Genomic DNA, 19,812 nt, shown 5'->3' with positions numbered 1-19,812 from the left:
TGAACAAAGTAAAGAATGGGGCCCAGCTGGTTTGGCTCTGTGGATAGAGTGTGGACCTACAGACTGAAGGGTCCCAGGTTCGATTCCAGTCAAGGGCACATGCCTGAGTTGCAGGCTCAATCCACAGTTGGGGGTGGGAGGGTGGAGGGGGAGAGGATGTGCAGGAGGCAGCTGATCAATGATTCTCTCATCATTGATGTTTCTACCTCTCTCTCCTTTCCTCTCTGAACTCAATAAAAATATATTTAAAAACAAAACAAAGTAAAGAATGGGAGAGAAGGATGACTGTAAAAATCTTTAAGGAAATAGAACTGATAACTAAATATGAAGGGAGGAAAGGGAATAGCCAACATCCTAGTTTTGAATCTGGTAATCAGGGATAACAATACCTTCAAAAGAACAGAGTTGAAAGTAGGCCAGGAATGGGAATTTAAAAAGGTGAATCCAGATTTGATTATACTAATAAGCCAAGTTTGAATAACTGACTGATATTCATGTACAAATAGGTCTAACATGCAGTTGGAAACATTCAGGTAAAGGCTATAGACATGTATTTGCAAAAAACTGAATTACAGAATCTTCTAATTCTTGGGGCTACAAAACTTTAAAACGAATCCAGTCCCATTTTACAGATCAGGAAGCCAGTGCCTACTAGGGTTAATTATTTGCCCCAGGTCACTCACAAAAATAGTTACTGGAAGAGCTGGAAAGGTAGCCCAGGTTTCCTACTCCAATTCCACAGTGCTTTCCACAGGCCACAAGGAGGTGACGCTGACATTATCAGCAAAGAAGAATTGATTAAGAGAGTGAAAGCGAAGAGAAACTTGCTTACATTCAACATTATGGGCAGACAAACCACCACTCAAAAATCAGGGCACTGCAGTGCCACACAAAACAAAACAATGTTAGGAACTCATCCACTCTGTCCGATGTTGAAGGGATGTCAAACAGAACAAGCAGAAGCCTCTCTAGTAATCAGAATCCAGCTAATAACCTCTGAAACCGTAGGCGAGTGGTATAGGCCAAAGTCAGACCACAACAAACCACTACAATGAAGAGGGAGAACTGAAGGCAGCCGTGTGGGGACTGATTTTCTAAGAAACTCATCATCAGGGGATAACTAACAGGAATTTTAAAGAAGCACTTCATTCACATGCCCAATTTTTCTACCTACAGTGGAGATGGAGAAATTAAAGGTTTCAAAGACAAAGGTGTCAACAAATATTTATCTTATTGTTTTGCTTATCAACTTAGAAAATGCCAGTGTTTTTTTATTTTCAACTAGGTGACAAAAAATTTTAATTGAGGAAAAAAATGTCTTTTCAACATATTATGCTGGGACATCATATATCTACATGCAAAAAAAAAAGGTTTGACTTTTGACCATTACCGAACACCATCTATACTCATAAAAGGGTAATATGATAATTAGACAGGGTGACTGGACATCATCCGGACATCTGACTTCCTTCCGGACAAAGCCACGGTGGTGGGGGCCGAGGCAGAGGTGGTTAAGGGCGATCAGGCCACCTGGGGAGGGCAGTTGGGGGCCATCAGGCCGGCAGGGGAGTGCAGTTGGGGGCCATCAGGCTGGCAGGGGAATGGTTAGGAGGCAATCAGGCTGACAGGCAGGCAAGTAGTTAGGAGCCAGCAGTCCCAGATTGTGAGAGGGTGCAGGGGCTGGGCTGAGGGACCTCCCCCCCATGCACAAATTTCGTGCATCGGGCCTCTAGTATACATATATTATCAAAACAGATCAAAATCCTAAATGTCAGATCTACAGCTATAAAAACTCTTAGGAGAAAACATAGGTGTGTATCTTCATGACCCTGAATTAGGCAACAGTGTCCTATGTATGACACCTAAAGCACAAGTAACCAAAGAAACAAATAAATTACACTTCATCAAAATAAAAGTGAAAATACAACCTATGCATGGGAGAAAATATTTGCAAGTCTCCAATCTGATGAGGTATACTTTCCAGGACATCTGAACGACACTAATCTATACTAATAAAAGGGTAATATGCTAATTCGACCGGGAGACCTTCTGGGAGACCTTCCGGACGTCCTTCCAGACAAAGCCATGGTCGCGGGGCCAAGGTAGAGGTGGTTAGAGGCAATCAGGCCAGAAGGAAAGGGCAGTTGGGGGCAATCAGGCAGGCAGGGGGGGGGCAGTTGGGGGCGATCAGGCTGGTGGGGGGAGGGCAGATGGGGGTGAGCAGGCCGGCCGGGGGGGAGGGGCAGTTGGGGGCCATCGGTCCCCATTTAAAAGTAACAATATAATCAACTTTTAATTACCCATAGGAGAATTAACCACCTTGTAAGATTACCAAAGATAAAGTTTTGGTTTGTTTATTCATTTATTTATTTTTAATCCTTACCCAAGGATATATTTATTGATTTTAGAGGGAGGGGGTGTCAGGAAACATAGATGTGAAAGAGAACATTGACTGACTGGATTGCCTTCCATAATGCCCCGACTGGGAACTGAACCTGCAACCTTTCGGTATACTAGACCACACTCCAAGTGACTGAGCCACACTGGCCAGGGCTCATTTATCTGTTTTTGTTTTTTTAATATATACTTTTTTTATTTCAGAGAAGGGAAAGGGAATGGGAGTGAGAGACAGAAACATCAATGATGAGAGAGAATCATTGATTGGTTGCCTCCTGCACCTCCCACACTGGGGATCGAGTCCACAACCCAGGCATGTGCCCTGACTGGGAATGGAACCATGACCTCCTGGTTCATAGGTTGAAGCTCAATCACTGAGCCACGCCGACTGGGCAGGGCTCATTTATTTTTAATGCCAGTTTGATTTTCCCATCTAAGAAAACATAATTACAAAGGTAAACCTAAAGCCTCTCCATCAAGCTAAGCAACAATAAGTAGTCACAAAACCACTACCTACAATTTAAGATCACTTAAATATGAAAGTAAATGAAGGATACGCCTGTAGAACAAGAATAAACATTATGTTTCATTTTGAAAGTTCTTTTTTTTTTTTTAGGAATTTTAAATCAACCTTGTGAGTGCCCATTTGGAGATCTTCCTCATTATCACAGCTTTCAGCTCTAGCAAAATCTTCAACATCCTGCCATTCCTTATTGCTTCCCTTATGAAAGCATAGTCGTGTGCCTAAAGTTTAAGTAAAAACAAGTATTAGTTATGTGATATGATAGTATGCTACACAAGTAAGCTGTAAACAAATTCAAGTATTTTTTTTTTTTTTACCTTTCAAAAAACAGTGCCAAGCAGTTGAAGGCCAGGAATTGCACCATCCCAAATCATCATCATCTGAGAGGGAGGACATGCAGAAAATGCCAGATTCTGACTCACTATTTGCCTGTGAAGAAAAACATTATAAACTGTTTATTTTTAAATGTACCTTATTACCATCTGTCTCTAGCTCAAGAGTTCAGGTTCTCTCCTGACTAGGGGATAACTTAATCATTCTAAGCTTGGGGCAAAAATATACCTTTGAAAACTGAAGTTTTTGAAAGTTTTAGTTAAATATATATTCCCACTTGCAACAAACTTTCCTACCAATTAATAGAGCTGTACATAAAATCAAACCCAGATCACTAGAACAATGAGACATGCTATTTTCCATCTGTATGTGCTTCAAAAGACTTTTTTAGAGAGGGAAAGTTAATATATTATAACTGTTGTGCAAACTTTGTAAAAGTTTAATCTCATGAATAAACTCACCCTTTCATGTCTGACTGGTGTTTCCTCCTTCCAGTGGTGAGGGAAGGCTGGCTCGCTCTTAGAAGAAGAGGACACTGGTGGAGGGCGTGCATAGGAATGTAAACTTTTGCTAGTAGCTATGATGTGTACAGGAGATGATCTAAAATAAAGAAGCAGTTTTAACCATAAAGCATAGGTCCTTAAAGTCAATCTTTCCTTTTGATGAAAAAATTTTATATTCAAATTGCCAACATTAGTATATACACAAAACACTAGTAGAGACATCAAGATTACATTTATAGTAAACTAGAGGCCTGTTGCATGAAGATTCGTGCAACAGGCCTTCCTTCCCCTGGCTGCCGACACCGGTTTTCCTCCAGCACTCGGGACCCGGGCCGCAGCAGAGCCAAACCTTCAGCCTTCAGGCTTGGCTCCGGCCACAGTGGAGCCTTCAGTCTTCGCTCAGTGCCTGCGTATGCAAATTAACCCGCCATCTTTGTTAGGTTAATTTGCATACTCACTCCTGATTGGCTGGTGGGCGTCACGGAGGTACAGTCAATTTGCATCTTTCTCTTTTATTAGTGTAGATTGTCCTTTAACTTGCTTACCCAAGCCCTCCTCACACATTTTAAACAGGTTTTTTTTTTTTATATTTGACAATGTATTTTAAGTTCCAAATTGCCATTTCATTAATTTTGTATCAACAAGTACATATAAATGTGAACATTTTCATTCATGAATAATAACCCCTGTGCAGGGCGCCTTATCCATTTCTTTCTTCTACTTTGATATAGTAAGTCTTAAAGTGAGTGAATCTATGCTTAACACTGAACTCTTTACCAATCACCTATCACTGGGCAGATACAATGAACCACCTTACCCTAAATGTTTAAACTTCTTGTAGCAGAAAGCAGCCTATTTGCAACTTCTTGTACGTGGACACTATTTTTTGTTTTCTAATACAAATTTGTTAAAGAGCATCTACGTATAAGGGCTAATTATTTTCCCACAGGATCACGTTTTAAAAAACAACCCCTTCCCCAGTTTTCCCCTCAAAAGTCTCTTTAACAGGCACTGCTCCTTTTAGAGTACTTGCGCTCACAAGAACATACTAAAATCCTTTCCCCACAAACAGATCAACTATTCACAGGAAGGGTGACAGTAAGAAGCAAACCCATAAAGGATGACCAGTAATGTGTACATACTAACACAGGAGTTTGGAAAGCAGTAGAGAGGAAGACAAGGGAGTAGATCTGTCTGAAACTCCCAAATCAGAACAATTCTCTAAGATGCCAAATAGGGATTTGGTCCTTAACAGAAAAAAATTAATGCATATCTATACTAAACCCCTTTTCAAAAAGGGGAGAAGGGACATCTTAGTTTCCAATTTGTCCCTTTCCCTGAGAAATTTTATTAGCCCTCCATTTTAATTTTATCCTCATTAACCTTTTTTCATTTTACCTTTGCTGAAATTATCCTAATAAAAGAGTAATATGCAAATTAACCATCACTCCGCTACACCCACAAGCCATGCCCACCAGCCAATCAGGAGTGAATATGCAAATAAACCCAAACCAAGATGACTACGGCCACAGAGAGCAGAAGGGAGGCTTGGGTTTCCCTGGCAATGGAGGAAGCCAAGCTTTCCGCCTGCCCTTGCTGGCCTAGGCCTCCACTCAAGGCTACAAAGTTTCAATGATAGAAGTTACATAAATCCAAAGAGAAATGGCGGCAGCCACGGAGCTAGAAAGAGCAGGAGGCTAGGGTTGCCCCTGGCGATAGAGGAAGCCAAGCTTTCTGCACACCCTGGCCAGCCCAGGCCTCCGCTTAAGGCTACAAAGTTGTAATTATAGAAGATACATAAACCCCAACAGAAATGGCTGCCGCCACAGAGCAAGCAGAAGGCTTGGCTCCGCTCCAGGCTACCAAGTTTCAATTGTAGAAGATAAATAAACCCCAGATACCAGGGCCTCTGCTTGGGTCGCCGGGGGGGCGTGGCCAGCCTGCAAACCACCACAGGCCCCTCGCCCAAGCCACCCCACGCCCCAAGGGAACCCCCACCCTGATCCGGGACACCCTTCAGGGCAAACCAACTGGCCCCCACCCATGCACCAGGCCTCTATCCTATCTAATAAAAGAGTAACATGCAAATTGACCATCACTCCAACACACAAGATGGCTGCCCCCATGTGGACACAAGGTGGCCACCACAAGAGGGCCAGCAGGGGAGGGCAGTTGGGAGGGAGCAGACCTGCAAGGGAGGGCAGTTGTGGGCGATCAGGTCAGCAGTGGAGGGACCAGGCCTGCAAGGGAGGGCAGTTGGGGGCGATCAAGCCTGCAGGGGAGGGCAGTTAGGGGTGACCAAGCCGGCAGAGGAGGGAAGTTGAGGGCGACCAGGCCTGCAGGGAAGGGCAGTTGGAAGGGACCCAGGCCTGCAGGGGAGAGCAGTTGGGGGGAACCAGGCCTGCAGGGGAGGGCTGTTAGGGGAAAACAGGCTGGCAGGGGAGCAGTTAGGCATCAATCAGGCTGGCAGGGGAGTGGTTAGGGGGTGATCAGGCTGGCAGGCAGAAGCGGTCAGAGGCAATCAGGAAGGCAGGCAGGCGAGCAGTTGGGAGCCAGCAGTCCTGGATTGTGAGAGGGATCCCAGATTGGAGAGGGTGCAGGCTGGGCTGAGGGACACCCCCGCCCCTGTGCACGAATTTCATGCACTGGGCCTCTAGTCTATACTAATAAAAAGGCAATATGCTAATTAGACCAGATAGACCAGACATCTTCCGGATGTCCTTCTGGGCAAAGCCACGGTGGCGGGGGCCGAGGCAGAGGCGGTTAGGGGTGATCAGGCTAGCAGGGGAGAGTGGTTAGGGACAATCAGGCAGGCAGGGGAAAGCAGTTAGGAGCATCATACAGGCAGGCAGAGGGGTTAGAGGCAATCAGGCAGGCAGGCAGGCAGAGGGGTTAGGGGCAATTAAGTAGGCAGGCCGAGGCGGTTAGGGGTGATCAGGCAGGCAGGCAGGTAAGCGGTTAGGAGCCAGTGGTCCTGGATTGTGAGAGGGATCCCAGATTGGAGAGGGTGCAGGCCGGGCTGAGGGACCCACCCTCCTCCCTCCCCGGACTTCTAGTTTTAAAATAAGGATCTATGAAACTATACTTTGCTTTCCCTTTAAAATATACTTTGCTTTCCCTTTAAAATAAGGATCTATGAAACTATACTTTGCTTTTCCACCCTCCCCCATTCCAGACTTCTAGTTTTAAAATAAGGATCTATGAAACTATACTTTGCTTTCATGTTGGTATCACTTATTAAATAAAAAACCCACCAATTTCTATGCATTTTATCATATTCTCCAATCAACTTTCTACTTCAAAATACAAACACTAAAAGTTTCATCTTTGAAATTTCTTCCTTTTATTATACATTCCTTCCTTTTATTATACATTTAGAACTTTACAAAATATTATAGAATGACCAAACTGCTAAAAATTCCTTCAGCCCATTCCTGTCTTCATCACTAATAAAATATAAGTTTAGTCAATTCTTTTGTTTAACCACTTAAGTAATAATGCAGTGTTCTAAAATGTATAATGGCCTGGATGTTCTGTAAAAATTAACAGGCTAAAAATGTCTAAAATTCTAATACCATTGGTCCCTTCATCCCTCTTTCTATCAGGAATAATATAAATTTTACCTGTCCTCAACCCCTTGATACTGTACAGTTACGACTTTAGACATCAAAAGCTCAATAACTAACATAGTTTAACACTCTACAAGAAGTTGCCACTATCTGTTAGAAGGCAGGCAAGACAGCAGAGCACAACTGTTGCGTCTTGTTCCCTAGGAAGAAAGGAGGCATAGAAAATGATGCAGAGAATAAATTTACATCTTCAGGGAGATACTCCTTTACTTATGCTTTTATTTATATTGATTTCCTTCTGAAGGGTTTACTCAACTTTGAATGAACTATATTATTAATCTTCATGAATTTGTGGCGAAAAATGAAAAGTATTAGCTTTAAACAATAGAGGAAAAAGAAAGTCAAATGCTAAGTCAGGGTTTGTTTTTTAAATGTAAAATAATTTTTTGCTTTTTGACTATTAAAATTATAATGAAAACTGAGACTATAAAAGAATACTCTAAAAGGCAAGTTTTCTTTCTTATGGAAATTTTCATGGAGTTAAACCAAAGTTAAAATGAATTTACTCTAATCAAGACTAGCATCCTGACATAGAAGAAAAGCAGCATAATTTAATGGGTTGTAAAATAAAACAGGTTTCACACCTATAAAGTTTATTCTTTAGCAATAATTATACTAACTTAAGAGCACTTACCAAAATTGAGTTATTTCAACATCACCTAATATGAACTGCAGTCTATCCACCCACATGAGTGCAAATTTGGGCATTTCTCCCCTCTATAATCTATCTTATTTTCTGTGTCTTTTTACATAGATAATTTACGATTTTAGGGATAATAAAATATTATCCACTTAGGCCTCTAGAACAAGGAATATTGCTTAAAAGCTTCCATAATTTCATAGCACAACTCATTTTCTTAAATCCTAGTCTGGGTATATGAAACAGTGGTTTTCACCAATTGGGAGCCCACTTTTATAAGTTGAAGATTTTAAGATTAGCTAGTTTTATTATTAGAAAACAGATAAATCACATAAGGCTACATACCCTGGAAGAAAATAAACGTCAACAAAAAAGGAACTGACCTCAAAGTTGATAAAAGCTTTAAAATATAATCCTATATAATAAAAGCCTAATATGCAAATTGTCCCCTCGACTGGGAGTTCAACCAGGAGGCAGGGCTGGCTGGCCAACCGCCTGCAGCCCCTCCCCTCAGCTGGCCCCCATCAGGGTGGGCCGGCTAGACCCCACCCATGCAAGAATTCATGCACCGGGCCTCTAGTATTTATTATAATTATGGTTCTTTGGACAACTACAATTTTCATTCCAATAAGTAGAAATATAGCATAATAAAAGTACTTCTTGGTCTGATTTATTTTCTAGTGACTTTAAAATACTTGCAAATATTCTTCACTCTGCTGTTTTCATCACTTTTATCTAATTCTCAGAATGTAAAATATTATTGAGTAAAATAGCTCTTTGATCTTTATAAGACAAGAAGCTTAATTCTAATGACTTTACCTAAATCCTAATTTAAGCAAACCATTCATTAAATGATTAATAGCATTACTTTTAAAACTAGAAAAAAATAATTAATAGCCACATTTGTAATGATAGAAGTTTTCAATACAAATACAGCATTCTTACCTGTTGTAAAATGAGCACTGCATAAGTGGACTTTGTGGACTGGTGGCGATATTTGCTAATTCTGTTAGCCAATCCACCTCATTTTCACGGTAAGTACTTTCTGATATGTCTGAGGTATTTTGGTTCCAAGATGGTCTTGGATATTCTTGATGTGAAACATCTGAATTTAGCTGGTATATGGCAGATTGGGTAGGATCACTTTGAACAGCCTGAAGTTCAGGAAGGTCATCTGCAAACACACAATCAAAATTATAAAAAGGAAATTACTAATACCGGGCAATACTATAGTTACAGTTGGAAGAGAAGTCCTCAATTTAACTTATTAATTTTGTGAAGAAAAGTATAAGTTCAAAATGTGTTTTTTTTGTATAAAACAAGTTTCAATTTTTAAAAATGACACCAAGTACATTAAGGGTTAACAGAGCTTAATAGAAAAGTGAATCCAAAGTGAATGCCAATGTAATAACTTCACTACCTGAACCATGTAATTATAACTGTTCATAGACTGGAAAAATAAGGTTTATGCGGAAATCCTGATTTTTCCCCTCAATTTTTTATACTTCACTGAGGAGTAATCTATATTCTATTGACACACTTTCATATGAACACATTGAGGAAAAAGGCATTTTATGTGTGTATATATGTACTTACTGTTCACATACTTTTATTAACCTGTTATACAAGATTACTGCAATAGTGAAAATAATTTTTAAAGACAAAAATCATATAAATTTTTAGGTACTACTTACTTAATTTTATATAGGCCAAATTATTATTTTTTTTTTTACTGAGCAATTCTGAACTCAGTAATATTTATTTATTTTTCCTGTAACTGTGTTCCCCAAAGGTACTTCATGATATTTTCACTCCCTAAGAAAGAAGACTAGAAATACTACCTAAGTAATATTCATGTACACACCAAGGCTATGAACATTATAAGAAATTCTAAAAAGATGTAATTCTAAAATATTCAGTAAAAAATGTATAATATGGAGAAAAAGCACCATGCAGGCCTTAAAAAGTCTCTATTAAATACACACCTACACACTACATAGATCTATTGGTTCCCTTCAATATATGTCATGAAACTCTTCTAGTCTTGGAAGTTTTCCTAAACTGTCACTATAAATGTTTCTACACATAGCTCCTATCCAGGCAAATACCCCAGATAGTCTACTAAAACGGAAATAACTTTAGAAGCAGCCAAAATATCATATCAATTTGAGATAACCCCACCCTATAATTCTCATTCTGGTATAGCCACTTCCCTTCCCTCATTGCCAACATCCTTCTTTGACCATCACTTCTCACTATATAAGAGTTAATTTCTGCCCTGGACAGTGTTTCTCAGTGGTTAGAGCATCGGTCCACACACTGAAGGGTCGCAGGTATTATTCCTGGGCAGGGCACATGCCCAGATTGCAGGCTCAATCCCCAGTAGGGGGTATGCAGGAGGCAGCTGATTGATGTTTCCTTTCACATCGATTTTTCTGTCTCTCTCACTCTCCTTTCTCTCTCTCTAAAAATAAATTTAAAGTCTTTAAATAATAAATAAAATGTGATGGTGGAGAATTCAATTACCTGATTATAATAGTCTTTGCTCAACAGTAACCACTACTCAAATAATATTAGCAAATTCTTGGTATTCAAACTGGTTATGTCCCAAGTCCTTCAGAATCTCCAAATTCCCACACAGCATTCCAGCATATAATCTCCTCTATTTCATCTTTTGTAAAATGAGAATAATCACATCTTCTTGCGGTTTTTGTGAATATTAAGGAAAACTACATATTAAATGGGGACAAAGCCAAGCTGAAAAGCTGGGCAGCAAGCCAAGGTTACTCATTAACTGTTTACTCTTCAACACTTCAAAACAATGTAATTCAAAATCATACCTCAACAAACCTACACATTTCTACAGGTCACATACATTTCAATAGCTCAGCAGTACTGAAAACCACAAATGTCAGACCCTCAAGCTTCAAGGATCCTCTGTGATGTCCTCATCATACTAATAATCCAGCCATGAAGAGTGGCCAAGCATAATTTACTGAGCTCATTGGGATGTTTTAAAATACCTTTTGAAAAGCCACAGAGCAGAGTTTTCCTAAGGTGTTTAATAGCCCAATCTTTATCCACAAAGCAAGGCAGGATAGTATAGTAATTTGTAAATTAGTCTCTATGATAACCATAAATAGCTCAAATTTATGTTCATTTTAAGTAATATTTTTAAGCAATATTACTTAAAAATGACTTAAGAGTGACTTAGGTAGATCACTCTTTCAATAACAAGAGAACACTGAAAACTAATGTACAAAATTTCACATACTTTTTAGCAGTTCCAGGTAGATTAAAACATGAAAATTAATCTAAATTTCAGTGATATCCCTAAAAAACTTTTTAATTTTGTTTACCAAGCTCCATGTGCTCATCACAGGAGTTATAGCCGGGTGAGGATGGCAAATTTTCTTTACACTGCAGCAACTCCAATGAGTCATTCATTCCTGAAGCTCTCTTATCCATTACCAACAGGAGTTTCTGTACTGCATTAGGCATCTGATTTGTCTTCACTTCCCACACCATGTTATGGTGCTCCGACTTCAAAATAAAAATAATGCAAGGAAAAAATGTCAAATCATGTGATATGGAAATTACATAGTAGAAAATCAGAGACATGACATGTTGTATCTTTAACTTAATCTATACATTGCTATTTGTATCACTATCAAATCCTTTAGACCAACATGACTCCATATCTTGCCATACATCCATATAGTTAGCACTAAATTATACCCAAATCCCAAAGGATTAATAACATATTAAATATATAAAAGTCCTTTCTTCCAAAGAATAAAAGCAGTTTTTATATCAAGTATCTCTTTCAGACACCAATATTGAGACCAACAAAGCCTTTATAAACTTGTATCTTCAAATGTAAAATAAAATTAACACACTTTCCTCTGTTAAATTCAAAAAGACTAAAAGAACTTTTATTTTAAAGATTCTATTTTAATTTCTCTATTTACCGTATTCATTATTTTTTCACATCTTCTAAAAGTAAATAAGTTTAACATAAAATTATATTGTCTAAAGAGCATTTAAGGTGTATTTCTTAAAATGGCCATATATTTTAAGTCTCATAAAAAATGTTCTCACCCTTGGACTGAAGGGTCCCCAGGTTCTCACCCTTGGACTGAAGGGTCCCCAGGTTCTATTCCGGTCAAGGGCATGTACAGGAGAGGCAACCAATCAATGTCTGTCTCTCACATCAGTATTTCTCTGTCTCTCCCCGTCCCTTCCACTCTCTTTAAAAATGAATGAAAAAAATATCCTCAGTGAGAATTAAACAAACAAAAAGTTCTTACGTCTTCTTAATGTGAATTTGGGACCTAGCCATAATAAAAGATACCTATCCTTCTGAATAGGCTATTATTTCTAAAAAAAATGAATGCTAATCATGTCAGATTTAGGTAAATTCATAGTAAATCTACCTTTATCTCAAGGCCACAAAGTTATTACAAGGAAGAAAATAATATAGGATAACACACCTAAATAATTTCTCAAGGAAGTCCACCAACTACATTTTGTTATGAAAGTAACCTTTAGACATGATCAAATTAGTTAAGATGAGTGACAGTAGCAGGAAGATTTCCTGATTTCTCAGGCTCTACTCCAAATCATTTCTTTAAAAAAGTTCTGAGCTAATAAGAAATACGCAAAAAAAAATTTTTCCTCAAAATAAATTTTAAAAAATTGCTGTTAAAAGTCAATAAAAGTACCCCAGGTCAGCTAATCAAAAAATGCAGTGAAAAGATGTTAAATGTTTAACATTTAGATCAGAGTTTTCTAAGTCATGACATACTCACCAAAAATCACTGGCAATACTGACAAATATTTTCTACAAAGACTTTTTCACAATCTTTTAAATTATGAAATATGTTTTTCTGACTATATACAAAAATTTAAAAGCATTTTTTTAAAAAAGTAAAATAATTAGTTCCAATTCTACAAACCAGACTTAGATACTGTTAAAATGTTGGTGTATTATCTGACATATCTTTTACAAGCAGAGACCCAAGATCAAATATTTCTTCATATACCTTTTCCTTAACACAAGTTCATAAGCATTTTCCTGTGTCATCTACTTTTTTCAAACACCTATTTTAAAAACAATAACATACATCATTCACCATGTACCAAAATTAACTTATTCCTCCTATTACTGAACATGTTGTTCCCAATTTCTTCACTCTTCTAAATAACATTGTATTTACATTCTTTTTTTTTTTAAGTTTTTGCTTATATCTGCTTATTTCTTTAGATTCCTATATTGGTGGCTGGCAACTAAAAATCTTCCTAAGGTTATTGACATATATAACCAAACTTCATATTGCCTTTATTTTCTAATATGCTATTTTGGATGCTTTCTGCCTGCATGCCTCACAAATGACCCATATCCTGGGCATTGCTTTAGAGCCTTACTCAATACCAACTGTCTGATGTACTATGGAGTAGTGAAAAGGGCACTGGGTTAGGTGTAAGAAAACACGGGTTTTGATTCCAGCTTGAGCACTTACTAAATATGACCTAAGTGAGCTTCTCAATAACTCAATGTAAAATAGGGTTAATGAGACCTGCCCATCTTTCCCCTTAAAGTATTTGTAAGAATGAACTGAAACAAATCGAGTGAAAATAAAGTGAAATGACTTCCTTCTTTAAAAATCTTGTTTTAGCCCTAGCTGGTTTGGCTCAGTGGATAGTGTCAGCCTGAGGACTGAAGGCTCCCGGGTTCGATTCCAGTCAAGGGCACACGCCGGGGTTGTGGGCTCAATCCCCAGTGAGGGGCATGCAGGAGGCAGCCGATCAGTGATTCTCTCTCATTATTGATGTTTCTCTCTCTCTCTCCCTCTCCCTTCTTTTCTGATATCAATAAAAATATTTTTTAAAAAGGTAATTGGTAATTAGTAATGCCTAAGGCCTGAGAGGAACTAATCATTCTAAGAGTTCTTTACATACATACAGTCAGCCCTACCTTTAATCTTAAACTTGAAATTTTTCTCTTTTTACCTGTAAATGAAATTCGGATGTTGTCCTACACATATATATCTCCTTAGAGCTATCCTTAACTGTAGGAAACAGTGCTGTTCTTGGAGTCCACAGAAGCAGTGTTGCAGTTTGTCTGCCTTCCCCCTCGCTCTGCAGAGCTGATTTTCTCATTCTTCCCAGCTAGATTTTCTCCTATCTGCAGGTCCTGCAGTGTCCACCATTCACCATGTACATACAATACATCAATACTACCTCCTTGCAACTATCATTTCTTCAGCACCCAGCCTTAGTTATCTACCAATATCCCATCACAATATTCTTTGAAGTTGAAAAAAAAAATTTAATTTCAAAACAGAGCTACCTACAAATAATAAAAGGGACCAAATAAATACTTGTGGAACTTGAGTTCTATGTGTTTGTGCCTCATGGTTACTGGCTATGAAAAGTTGATCTTGAATAATGGAGGTTTTGCTACTGTAAACCTCCTGTATAGTAACTGGGAGCCTAGACTTAATCAATAGACTTGAGTTTCACTCTTTTAGGCTTTGTCACCTTAGGTAGGTCACTTAACCTTGGATTTGCAGTACCTCTACTTCTCTCACAGGCCTAGTGTGATAATTAAATACATGAACGCAAATGTAAGTTTTTGGCTTTCATTATTTTTGTCAAACTATTTGGGAAAAACAAGGCCCTTGAAACAGTAAAGGAATATCCAGAGTCCATACTCAAAAATACTCCCTCACATACATTGTACCAATTAGACATTCATTCTGATTAACAAGCTCCTCTTTCAAATACTTCCTGGTAGAGCTAGTCCTATTGTTCATTCATACTTTTGCATACTCTTTAGTATTACAGGATTCACATGTCATCTCTTCATTAGATCACTGATTCTCAAAAGGGAAGAGTAAAGCTCTCCAGCAGCTGTACTTTGAAATGTCATTTTCAGTATTACAAATTTTTACTGGGTGGGACTGGGAAGACCCTACTGTTTTTGTTTTCAGAAGTACATATCCACAAAAACTTAGATAAGAGGCAAGGAAAGGAGGACTAGATAATCAAGTCTAGCTCACCTGGCGTGGCTCAGTGGCTGAGTGTTGATCTACGAACCAGGTTATGGTTCAATTCCCGGTCAGGGCATATGCCCAGGTTGCAGGCTCGATCCCCAGTAGAGGGCATGCAGGAGGCTGCCTTCTCATCAAGGATTCTTTCATCATTGATGTTTTTATCTCTCTCCCTCTCCCTTCCTCTTTGAAATCAATTTTTAAAAAATGAAATAACTAAGTCTCAGTAAATGAAAAAGAAGGAAATAAGTTTTACCAAATGCCTACCTACTCCCTGCAGAGCATTTCCACAATTTATCTGATCTAATATAGACTGACTAAATGAGACCATATTCTTTTTTAAAAGATATGAGAAAAATGACAAAAGATATAGACCAACACAAGTTGGACTGCTACTTTCAAGCGCCTATTCTTCCCTGAATCCTTACCTTTCCATCCTTACTATGGATTTCACAGAAAGGAGCTCCTATATGCCCTCCCTTAATCCTGAAGAACTCTATACCAAACTCAAATTGTTTGGAGCAAAGGATGAAGAGAAGATAATTTGCAATGAATTTATATCACTAACATGAGAACTGAGGTATTTGAAGTGAATTGCATAATTTCAAGCTAAAATGATCCTCCAACCCTGCAGGTGTGGCTCAGTGCTTGAGGTCAGGGTTTGATACCTCGTCAGGGCACATGCATAGGTTCCAGCCTCAATCCCCACTAGGGAGCATGAAGGAGGCAGCCCATCAATGATCCTCTCTCCATTGATGTTTCTTTCCCTTCCTCTCTCTGAAATCAATAAAAATATAAATAAAACGAGCCTCCATAACAAACTATATTTTGAGGTACAAAAATAAATAAATAAAATGAGCCTCCATAACAAACTATATTAAGTGCAACTTTCCACACCAAAAGTAGTTGGAGGCCTTAATGCAGTTCTTCTAGAATATCTTCCATGAAACTTTAAACAAAAGATTTCAAAGAAATGTTTCTACAACTTGTTTGCCATTGTGCTAAGGAAAAAAAGGAGGGACCATAACCCAACAGTGGGTAAAATTACTACTACAGAGTATCACTTACTACCTATATGACTGAAGAATTGAACCTATGCCTCAGTTTTCTTATTTGTAAACTAGAGGCCCGGTGCACGGATTCATGCACTGGTGGGGGGCGTGGCCTGTGGGGACCGGCTGCTGTGGGAGCGCTGCTCAGCCAAGTAACTGTAGACCCGCCCTCTGAGCAGCTGCTGAACGAGGAAATTAGTCTGAGCTGATATTTCGGGGTAACGTCTTAGGTAAAGGTGTGTTCTCTGCCTGGAGGAACCTGGCCGAGAGCTTTGCACCCCAAAGGCACTTGGTGAATGTCCTTGATATGTGATGCCAGGTTGGTGACACCATTGGGGATGTTCAGGGCAGCTGTGCTCCAGGATCCTCAGCCATCAGGACAGCCTCCCAGGGGGTCCACAGTCACATCCCCTCTTGCCACCCACTTATGCCAGTTCCCCGCGCTCTTTCTAGGAGCAGCGGTTGCCAACCAGTGGTCCGCAGACCACTGGTGGTCCGTGAGGTCCAAAAGGTTGGCGACCACTGTTCTAGAACACACCTTAGAGGGCCTGCATCAGCTGGTGGGTTCAGGCCAGAGTCTGGATTGTCTCCGGTATGTGACAGGTGCAGAGACTCAGCCTCACCCTGGGCCTGCTAGCGGCTGCTCCCGCTGCAGGAGCAGCGCTCATCCCAGTCAGCCGAGCGGCACTCCCACTGTGGGAGCACACTGACCACCAGGGGCAGCTCCTGCTTTGAGCGTCTGCCCCCTGGTGGTCAGTGTGCGTCATAGTGACTGGTCGACCGGTCGTTCTGGTAGTTCCACCATTGGGTCACTGGGCTTTTATATATATAGTAGATAGATGGGACCAGTACCTGTCTGCCTATTATAATTACTGTAGGTATAAAAGATACTGCATCCCATATGCACTCTTGTACCTCATCAGTCACTGATATCCAGACTGACTCCTGCCCTTTGCTGGACAGTACCAAATGACATCTATACAAATTCTTATGAATTCTGAGCTGATCTGACATGAAATGCTGATATTGGTGAAGATAACAGAAAACCATAATACACCACTACAAGAAGCCACACACAAACCTGTTTAAAAGAGGACTGTCAATTGAAATAAAAATTTCATATTTGAAACTTGTTTTCCTAAACTTGATTGTAACCTTAAAACATTTTACATTACCTGTAACAACTTGTGAAAGAATATTTTCTAAGCAACTATCAATAACTAAAAAATTTACAACTACATTAGGAAATTATTTTTCTACTTTCTATGGAAAATGATAGTATAAATTATGATATGAACCACCAAAGTACATGCATAGCAAAATACGAAAGGAATATTACTAATGTGTCAGACAGTTAACAAGAATATCATTTTTCCTGAACTTTGTAATATATAAGGTATCTGTCAGCTTTAAAATTTTTAAATTTATTGTGATTTATATTTTCATTCTACATAAATATTTACTTTCATACTTAAAATACATGCAAAATACATCTCATTATCATGGTAGTATCTTATAATTTATGACAGGAAAAAAACATACTGATATCTTCATTTCAAACAGAAATAAATATAAGACACCAGCTTGCAATTCTCCCCTCCAGGAAATCTTCAGTGCCTAGCAGTTTATTCATTCATTAAGCCCAAGCTATATCTGCCTCCTCTACTGAGCACTTGGTCAGTGACAAGAGTCCAAAGAAATGAAAATACAGTGGAGGAGACCATTCTTTAAAGTGAAAGTACCATGTTTGAAGTCTGAGAGGTAGGCAACTGTGAAGCATGGAAGATTATGGAGACATGTGCAGGGAAATCCCAGCAGAAGGTAACCTTTTAATGTATGTAGAAATGAACAAAGTCTGAGAAGTGAACAAAGGGGAAGAAGGATTTTCCAGGCAGAAAGAAAAGGTAATGGGCATGGACTAGAAAGTGAAATCAAATTTTCATTCTATAAAATGTATTAGTCAAGTTAGAATAAACAGCAATATTTTGCTGTGAAGTGGCTTCCTCAAAAGTATAAAGTACCTCAAAACTTGAGTGGATTTAATTCTTTTGAATATAACTCAAATTTCCTTAAAACGTGCCAAATATTGCCAACCCAGCAATAACTGGGTAGTTTACTCAAGGAAACTGAACAGAAGATCCTAACACTTTTTTTTTTTTTGAGCATCAACATTTTATTTATTTTTTTAACCTTATTTCTATTGTTGGCACTATTACTGTGTCCCCATCCTCCCCTCACTTGCCCTCCTCCACCCCTAGCCCCGGCACCCCCCTTCCCTCTGGCCATATGTCCTTTGGCTAATCCCTTCACCACTCTTGGTTAGAGAAGTAAAACAAAATAGGAAGAAGAAGAAGAAAAAAAGGCAAAGACCAAAAGTTCTAGGAATACATTACAAATGTAAATGATTAATAAAGAATAGAAATGTATTCACAATGTTAAAATTATCCTTATTCTCAGAAGTTAACTTTAATTTCAAAACCAGTTTGGAGTCAACTGTTACAGCTTACTCAGATGGCACTTCGTTGGCATTACTGGCAGGACTCCAACAATTACTCCTAGTATACACAGCTTCCCCCCCCCCCCCTGTTTTTTTACCCATCGGTGGCACCCTCAGCTAAAAACTCTTTGAGTACTGCCCTGCTGTCAGTGCTCCTTTTAAAAACGATTCTTCCTGAAAACTTCCTAAGAATGAATTCTAAACACGCATTATATAATGCACAGAAGCGAGTGAAATCCCCTCGAGTCAGACAGCAATGCAGCGTTCAAACAAGTTACAAAAACCGGGCCCCCACGGCCGACTTCGCCAGGATTCTTTTTTGTTGTTTTAATCGGCCCGGGGCAGCAGCATAGGTTGGAAGGCGGAGACTGGAGTCGCCTGCCAAGTCTCGGTACTCGGTCACACAGAGGCAGCGCCCGCAGGTTCACGCCAAGTCCATCCCCCACCCTCTTTCGCCATTCATCGCGTTCCCCTCCCCTCCCCCATCATGTGACCGCAGCCAGGACGAGAGGCTTGTTTTTCCCCTCCGCTCAGCCCCAACGCGCAGGCGCCTCGGAGCCCATTCATTCGAACTGCGTAACAATGAGCCCGGGGGCCCCGCGGCTCCGCGAGCTCCCCAGCTCGGATCGCGCCGCCCTCGCACCCGAAGGAGGCTGCGCCTCACTGGGGTCCCCCATCCCCGGCCGGTCCCCACCACGGGCCAACCCCCGACCCCTCCGCCCACACTCGGGGAGTTGAAGTCAAACTTTCCTGAGCAGCCCCTGCGCCGCCGTCGGCCGGTTCACCGGCCCAGGTCCGCCCCATCTCCGCACCAGGTCGGGCCACCCACAGCGCTACCCTGGCTCGGAGCAAAGTCCTCACCGACTCTTCCCCGCCCCCGCCCCCGCCCCCGAGACCCCCCGAGCCGCGCTGCCGCGAAGCCCAGGTGAGCTCGCGGGGGACGCGGGTCCCGTGGGTTTTTAACGGGCAGTTAACTGGATGGTTAATCGTCTCCTCCGTGAGGGCAGCCTCTCGAAGTCAAGGAACGCGGACCCGAGCTCTCCCGGCCGGCCGTTCCCCTCGGGATCCTGCCCCTCCCTTCCCCACCCCCACCCTTTCCCGAAGTGAAAGACAACAAACCCGCCGCGGAGTGCGGGCAGCCCGGGCAGGGCGCTCCTGGCCGCGACAACACCACCAGCAGCTC

General features: G+C 40.4%; 1 protein-coding gene across 4 annotated transcripts in view; it reads right to left on the bottom strand.

The window, feature by feature from the left end:
- The window catches only part of HBP1 (HMG-box transcription factor 1), a 34,217-nt gene that overhangs the window by 14,230 nt on the left and 175 nt on the right, over positions 1–19,812 (bottom strand). The window contains exons 1-7 of one of the 4 annotated variants that reach the window (XM_054726641.1): positions 19,749–19,810; positions 14,038–14,221; positions 11,385–11,568; positions 8,971–9,199; positions 3,715–3,853; positions 3,238–3,349; positions 3,029–3,141 (exon numbers count right to left, since the gene is read on the bottom strand). In XM_054726641.1, the coding sequence (XP_054582616.1) occupies positions 3,029–3,141; positions 3,238–3,349; positions 3,715–3,853; positions 8,971–9,199; positions 11,385–11,568; positions 14,038–14,187 (927 nt within the window). In that variant the 5' untranslated portion in view covers positions 14,188–14,221; positions 19,749–19,810. Of the gene's footprint in view, positions 1–3,028; positions 3,142–3,237; positions 3,350–3,714; positions 3,854–8,970; positions 9,200–11,384; positions 11,569–14,037; positions 14,222–19,748; positions 19,811–19,812 lie in introns of those variants that run through there. The other 3 variants (XM_008150034.3, XM_054726640.1, XM_008150028.3) reach the window with 3 other exon arrangements.

The sequence above is a fragment of the Eptesicus fuscus genome, chromosome 14, assembly GCF_027574615.1.
Source record: "Eptesicus fuscus isolate TK198812 chromosome 14, DD_ASM_mEF_20220401, whole genome shotgun sequence".
Classification (NCBI taxonomy): Eukaryota; Metazoa; Chordata; class Mammalia; order Chiroptera; family Vespertilionidae; genus Eptesicus; species Eptesicus fuscus.
The sequence above is the reverse complement of the archived record's forward strand: the minus strand, read 5'-3'. Positions and strand labels throughout refer to the sequence as shown.